The 7,500-nt window shown below is 49.1% G+C and overlaps 2 protein-coding genes and 1 long non-coding RNA gene across 3 annotated transcripts in view; 2 read left to right on the top strand and 1 right to left on the bottom strand.

Annotated features, from left to right (window-relative positions):
- LOC116708041 (uncharacterized) overlaps positions 1-3,911 on the bottom strand; it is a 5,122-nt gene extending 1,211 nt beyond the window's left edge. The window contains exon 1 of the mRNA XM_032545803.1: positions 1,719-3,911. Within this exon, the coding sequence (XP_032401694.1) occupies positions 2,505-3,731 (1,227 nt within the window). The 5' untranslated portion in view covers positions 3,732-3,911 and the 3' untranslated portion in view covers positions 1,719-2,504. The remainder of the gene's footprint in view (positions 1-1,718) is intronic.
- On the top strand, positions 961-1,952 carry LOC116708049 (uncharacterized). The gene is made up of 2 exons (XR_004336595.1): positions 961-1,722; positions 1,804-1,952. It is a non-coding gene; the product is annotated as an uncharacterized LOC116708049 (long non-coding RNA).
- Positions 3,912-5,101: 1,190 nt separating the features above from the next.
- On the top strand, positions 5,102-7,334 carry LOC116710890 (uncharacterized). The gene is made up of 3 exons (XM_032550187.1): positions 5,102-6,481; positions 6,738-6,986; positions 7,110-7,334. The coding sequence occupies exons 1-3, from the start codon at positions 5,102-5,104 to the stop codon at positions 7,281-7,283; spliced, it is 1,803 nt and encodes a 600-aa protein (XP_032406078.1). The 3' UTR covers positions 7,284-7,334.
- The last annotated feature ends 166 nt before the right edge of the window (positions 7,335-7,500 follow it).

Here is a 7,500-nt window from a genome sequence, read left to right as displayed (position 1 = left end):
GATGAATAAAGAGATTTGACTGTTAAATCTGTTGAGTACTTGTTTTGGGAGATCATAAACACTGAGTGGATAAATGATTTTAGAGATGATTAAACTGTTTATTATAACTACTTTCCCTTTGATGGTTAATTTCCTTTGATTCCAGAGATTGAGCTGTTTTTGTATTTTGTTTATGATGTTTTTCCAGGTCTCGTCTCTCGCCGCTCTCCACTGCTTACCAAGGTACACGCCCAGGACCTTGACTGTGTCCTCCACCTCCCTGAACTTCCACCTTCCCGATGTCCGAGCCGCCCCACCACAATACATTATCTCAGATTTGGTTGTATTAATTTTTGCTCCTGAAGCTGAACCGTACGTTTGTAGATGTTTCATAACCAATTCTAAACTGTTTTCATCTTTGACTGTTATTGAAGTGTCGTCTGCAAACTGAAATATTTTACTGTCATTGCCCTGTGGTGATTTTATTCCTTGAATATTTTTGTCCTGTCTAATCAGGATGGCGAGGGGCTCAGCCACCAGGCTGTAGAGCAGGGAGGACAGAGGACACCCCTGTCTGACTGACCTATGTAAACGGAAATAATCTGTGAAATGACCATTGCATTTGACCTTACTTTCTGCTTTTGAATATAATAACTGTAACTTGCTGATAAATGATTGACCAAATCCAAATTTATTTAAAACTGCCCATAAGAAGTTATGTTCCACCCTATCAAAAGCTTTACTAAAATCTATATTTAGAAATATGCCTTGTGAACTGACCATGGACTGGATAGTATGATTTATTGATAACACTGTATCTGAAATGTTTCTTTGAGGAATACCGTAAGCTTGCGATGAACTGATTAAAGTGCCTATTACTGATTTTAACCTGTTTGCTAGTATTTTGGAATATATTTTGTAATCTGTATTTAATAAACTAATGGGTCTGTAGTTTTCCAAGTTATTTCTGTCACCCTTGTTTTTGTAAAGAATGGTTATGACTCCTTGGGCGAAGGTCCTGGGCGTGCACCCTGTTTGCTCCATGACAGAAAAAACCCGCAATAGTATTTTACTTATTGGATCTTTGAACTGTTTATAAAATTCAGAAGTAATGCCATCATGTCCAGGACTTTTATTATTATTCAATGAGTTGATAACGTGTTTAATTTCTTCCTCTGTCAATGGAGCATCACAACAGAGACTGTCTTCCCGAGAGAGTGAGGAATCGATCACACCGACAACCTGATTTATTTTATTGGTAGAAATATTTTCACTTGTAAAAAGATGTGAATAAAAAGTCTGAACCGTTTCTAAAATACTTGTTATGTCTGACACCTGTTCTCCCTTCTCATTTAGCAATTCATTTATTGTTGCGTTAGCTTGTTTGCGTTTCTCTTGAGCCAGAAAGAAAGCTGTAGATTTTTCTCCTTCTGTTAAATATTTTGCTTTGCTGCGAATAATGGCTCCTTTACATTTATTTATTTCTATTTGCTCTAGTTGTTTTTTTATTATCAAATAATCTGTTATGTCTCTGCTTTGATCATTTTCTAAATGATCTAATTCACTATTTAACTTTCTTCTTAAAATGCATTCATTATGGAGTTCTCTCCGTTTTTTCTGTCTGCTATATTTTATGGAAAGGTTTTTGACTCTTTGTTTGGCCTGATCCCACCACTCTAGCAGGTTGTCAGTGTGATCCATTTCCCCACTCAGGGTCTGCAGCAGGATGCCAATCTCACCTCTGTAAGCCTCATCCTGAAGAAGAGCAGCATTCAGACACCAGAGACCCCCATTTCTGATGCCTCTTCCCATCTCAACCTGCAGGAAGGAATGGTCACTCCAGACGTTGTCCCGGATGAGACAGGATGACACCTCGGGGACAAGAGAAGACGAGATCAGGCACAAGTCGAGTCGTGATTGTTTCAGTTTTCCTAAAATGACCTGTTTTCTGGTAAATTGTTTTTTACCTGGGTGAAAAAGTCTCCAAATATCTATCAAACTATTTTGTGTAATAATGTCAAAAAGTGTGTTCCTGCTATAATCCTCAGAAAATGTGCAGTTATTTGAAACGTCAGATTTTGTTAGTGTTATGTTAAAGTCTCCTATTATGATACAATTTGTAACTATCCATTGTCTTAAACCAATAAAGAACTTTTTCCTGTGTGTATCTATGTTTGGTGCATGAATATTAATTAACCTACATGATTTATTATTGTAAAAGAAATCTATTATGATAAGTTTACCCTGCTTATCTTTATGAATTAAATGACAATTGTTAAACAGACCCTCCCTCATAAAAATGGCAACCCCACCCGCTTGAGTACTTGATGTAGATGAAAACATTTTCCCTTTCCATTTATGTGACATCTCTTTTTCTTTTGAAATATCCCACTTTGTTTCTTGTAGACAGAGTATATCGAAATGCGATTGAAAAATGACTGCGTTCACCTTTTCTTCCCTGTTGAGCCCACGGGCATTAAGCGAGAGAAGGAGCATTAGTGTTAAGTGGAAAAAAGTTGCCATAGTCATTTTTTTACTTTTCTTTTGGGTTTTGTTGCTAGGCTTGCCAGTCTTTTCCTAGTTTGTATTATTTTTGTAAGATCAAGATCAGGATCCGACTCTACATAGTCCACTATTTTGAGCGTCCGCGGCAAAGCGCTCAGCGGGGTCTGAAAAGACGGCAGATGGGTCGGCGATAGAAGCTGCGAGTTTCCTTCGGCTACAGGGGGAAGAGGCGCAGCGACTTCTTCCCGCTCCTCTTCGACTGTGTTTTTACCGTTTTTGGATACTTCGCCCATAGCCAGCGCACCGGACACCTCTGCGTCCGGCGCTCTGGCCACAGACCACTCAGCACTTGGCATGCACTCGCTCAGCTCTTCCTCACCTCCCTCCACCTGCTCATTCTCTTCCACTTCCCCCTCCATTTCGCTTTCCTCTCCGCTCTGCGTATCAGCTTCCTTGAAGTCCGCTGTCAGACCCTGGTCTTGATCATCAGATTCACTTAAGTTGCAAATGCATTTATCTATTTGATTTTGGCAGATTTGACATTTCTTTTCCTGTTTTTTTTCCGAGCATTCTCTCACATAATGCCCCTGGACTCCGCAGAAATGACAGCAAAAATCAGGACAGTCCCTGACAATGTGGCCCGGTTGTAAACATATCCTGCAAACTTTAACCTGTCTATCATGAATAACTCTGAAATATTCTGGACCAAGAGCTGTGTTAAATCTGGCAGAATAAGGCAGAGACTGTACAGTTTCAGTAAATTTGACTTTTACAAACCGTGTTCCATCGGCAATCTTCGTTCCCGGCCACACCCGACGCTTGATTTCTGACACTGCTTTAACTCCCCAAGTATGTAACTTGCTTAAAATCTCCTCGTCTGTGATGTAAGCTGGTAACGTTAAGAAGGAGACCACCAGTTCATCATTTATAAGTTCTTTGGCGTGTATTGTAGATGATCCCATCTTGAATCCGTCCAAAAGTCTCTTTTTTGCTTTTTCATTGCTTAATGTGATTTCAAATTTCTTGTCCGATAATACTCGACATGCTAATAAACCTCCACACAGAAAGCGTATGTTTTTCATCAGGTCTAGCACTGAAATCTTTTCGTCTCCCACAACTTCAATCTGGACCGTGTTTTCTTTTTCAAATACTCCAGTCATTTTCACTTGTTCGAAGCTTGTTTCCGTGTTCCTTTCCAAATTGTCCAAAACCGAGGGATCCGTCCGCTTGTTCTTTGACAACTCCATTACAAAAAGGAGAAAACCCCTCCCCAACAGTAGAAAACTGTGGGGAGGTAATTCTACAAAATAAAAAAAAACACCAAAAAAGGTTCCAAAATCCAAAAAAGAACGAAAAAACAGAGCTGCAAAAAAAATGTTACCCCTACCGCTGTGCAAACAAACAGCTGACTAACGCAGAGTGGGCGTGACCAAGGTAGTGTGGCCGTAAGCCACAATGTGCTAACAGGAACAGCTTTTCGTAAAGCAGCACATCCAGTTGGCACTTTGTTTCTTTTTGCTTTGATTACACCTCTGTAGGGTTAGCCGTGCTTCTCCGTAGGGTTAAGCGTGCTTCTTCGTCGGGTTAAGCGTGCTTCTTTGTGGGGGCAAAACGTTGAGGGACACTTTGTTGTGTCCCTCAATGTGAAATATTTTAAAGGCAGCAGCACCAAAAGGCTTACAGCACCTGGTATTCCCAGGCGGTCTCCCGTGCTTCTCCGTAGAGTTAGCCGTGCTTCTCCGTAGGGTTAGTCGTGCTTCTCCGTAGGGTTAAGCATGCTTCTTTCTGGGGGCAAAACATTGAGGGACACTTAGTTGTGTCCCTCAATGTGAAATATTTTAAAGGCAGCAGCACCAAAAGGCTTACAGCACCTGGTATTCCCAGGCGGTCTCCCGTGCTTCTCCGTAGGGTTAGTCGTGCTTCTTCGTCGGGTTAAGCGTGCTTCTTTGTGGGGGCAAAACGTTGAGGGACACTTTGTTGTGTCCCTCAATGTGAAATATTTTAAAGGCAGCAGCACCAAAAGGCTTACAGCACCTGGTATTCCCAGGCGGTCTCCCGTGCTTCTCCGTAGGGTTAGTCGTGCTTCTTCGTAGGGTTAAGCGTGCTTCTTTGTGGGGGCAAAACGTTGAGGGACACTTTGTTGTGTCCCTCAATGTGAAATATTTTAAAGGCAGCAGCACCAAAAGGCTTACAGCACCTGGTATTCCCAGGCGGTCTCCCATCCAAGTACTAACCAGGCACGACCCGTCTTAGCGTCGTAACGGAGCCTCCCGCCGTCCGGGCAGGGGGCCGCGCGGCTATCGGGACGCGTTTCCCCGGGGATCCGGCCCCGATTTCGGGGTCGAACGAGGCCCAGGTGTCGCCAATTAGGCTCGATTGGGAAGCCAATCTCAGGAGCTTCCCCTGATTGGACGCCCCCCGAATTGGGAGCAGGTGTCGCCAATTAGGCTTGATTAGAGGGAAGCACGCCCGGGGATCCGGCCCCGATTTCGGGGTCGAACGAGGCCAGGTGTCGCCAATTAGGCTTGATTAGAGGGAGGCACGCCCACCCGCCTGCACATATAGCCGGGCTGCGGATGTGCCCCGCTCATTTGCGGGGCACATGAGCGGAGTGACGATGACGCCTTCTAAGTTTAAGAATCGCTGCCCTGTATGTCACCGGCCGTCTTGGCGCCTGCGACGCCACTTGGATGACGTTCACTGCGTCAGGAACGCCCTGGAGCGAAGGATCCTGTTGGCGTTTGCCAGAGGGCGAGTGAGCGTTCGCGGCATGAAGTGCCCCGTCGGCGGCTGCTCGTACGGTGGGTCAAGGGTGGCGCAGCACCTCCAAGACGCTCACCGTGACCTGGGTGCCAAGGAGAAGAAGCGCCTTTTGAGGAAGCTCCAGTGGCGCAAAACGCTGCGGCAGGTGAGAGAACTTCGGGCCTTGGGTCCCGACCCGCCTTTAGCCACCAGGTTGGACCTGGAGGGTTCACGGGGCAGCGAAGCCGCCGCCGCCGCCGCCTCCGCCGCCCCCCCCCCTGCTTCTCCCCTTCCCTCGCAGGGACCGAGCGCCAGCCCCGCCCGTACGACCTCGGCGGACTCCCCGCAGCGGCCGGAGCCAGAGCCGGAGGAGCTGGAGGAGCCATGTCTTGTTCCCGGCCGACCGAGCGCCAGCCCTCCACGTTCCACCTCGGCGGACTCCACACAGCGGCCGGAGCCATGTCTTCTTCCCGGCGGCGGCGACGACGTGCCATCCGCGGACTCGGCGGCGACGACCGGAGTGCCGGAGTTCGAGGACGAAGAACCGCAGGCCCCGTCCTCGAGCACGGTGGGTAGGCTGAGTACATTTCCTGCAGTCATCCGTCGCTACCTAGAAGAGTACGGCCGGCACCTGGCCGGGGCAGTACGCTCGCGAAAGCATGCTGAAAATGTTAAGTCAAAGATGGGTCGAATTGTTGCATTCCTCAGCTACATGAGCCGTGATAAGACCGAGCTGGGCTCCTGGCGCTTCTTGGATGACGCCGGACGCATAATGGCCTGGCCCGCTGAACTCACCGAGCGGGAGCGGAAGGCCGTAACTACCGTTAAGGTCTACCTGGTAAACACAACCCAATTCCACGTATACTTCATGGAGACGCCTCCGAGAAGCTCCAGGCTGTCCAAGCGGCAGCTCGTGTCCGTGATGCGAGCTCTGAGGTCGGCTACGTGCAAAATCGGAACGAAGGTGGTGCTTCGGCAGATCAAGGTCAAGTCCGAGAAGCTACAGCGCTCCGTAACGCCCGAAATTCTCCGCAGATGCATCGCAAAGTGTCGGGGCTGGATCCCCAAACTCTTGCTGAGCTCCTCGCAAAAGAAGCACGACGTGGGGCTGAGACATCTGCTGTACGGGTTCTTTGCCCTTTACCTTATTTCGCTCTACGGCCATCGAGCCGGCGTCATGACCAACCTTACCACCGAAGAGGTCCTGGAGGCCGCGAGGGGGGCCGACTCTTCCTCTCCGGGGGTCGTACTCAATGTAAGTCTGCACCCACTCACTAACACTAGCCTGGCTGGCTGGCTGGCTGGCTGGCTGGCTGACTGGCTGGCTGGAGCCTGGATGGATGGCTGGATGGATGGATGGATGGATGGATGGATGCAGCAGCAGCCAGGCTGCTGCATCCAGGCTCCATCCATCCAGGCTCCATCCATCCAGGCTCCATCCATCCAGGCTCCAGCCAGCCAGCCAGCCAGCCAGCCAGCCAGCCATTTAACATTTCTCTGCCCGTCTTCAGGTAAAGAACCATAAGACTGCCCGGGTGTTTGGATGTGCTCAGGTCTTTCTCACCCACGAGGAACTGGGCTGGATCCAGCGGTGGATGGAGATCCGGGCTCGGCTACGTCCGCAGTGCGATCTGGTCTTCTTCAATACCAACCATCAGCACGTGAACACCATCACTGCGTTCGCCAGGAACGCGTGGGCAGCGATGCTACTGCCAGGGAGACCCTCGCTTACCGACATCAGGACCGCGGTCGCAACGATGGTAAGTTATCCAGGAAAGCAGCATAGCCGCCATCCGACCCCTGCCTGCCTGCCTGCCTGCCTGCCTGCCTGCCCGCCCTCTGACTCTCTGCCCCCCTCTCTCTCTCTCTCTCTCCCCTCACAGTGCAGGAACACCCACTCCAGTGATGTCCGGACGCAGATGTCCCGGGTGATGTGCCACGACACCCGCACGGCCGACCGATTCTATGCGATGCAGCTGGATGTCGGCCAAATGGCGGAGATGAGGCGCAGATTTGCCCAGTGCATGGGAGATGAAGCTGCAGAAAGTTCACAATAAACTTTGAATAATGCACCAGGATGTGTCATGTCTCTTCATTGTGTGGTGGTGGTGGTGGTTGGGGGGTGGGGGGGGGGTTCAAGGTTCCAGTCCCGGCCAACCTCTGGTAATCTGATCTGGGCTCCGAACCGAGCCAGAGAGGCACCAGGCCCATCCAGAAGGACCGAGGAGGAGGAGACTCACTCACCGGACCGGCCAGAGCCCACAGCGTTGCTGC

This window comes from Xiphophorus hellerii, chromosome 2 (assembly GCF_003331165.1).
Source record: "Xiphophorus hellerii strain 12219 chromosome 2, Xiphophorus_hellerii-4.1, whole genome shotgun sequence".
Taxonomy (NCBI): domain Eukaryota; kingdom Metazoa; phylum Chordata; class Actinopteri; order Cyprinodontiformes; family Poeciliidae; genus Xiphophorus; species Xiphophorus hellerii.
Note: the sequence above shows the minus strand (reverse complement) of the source record. Positions and strands in the feature narration are given on the sequence as shown.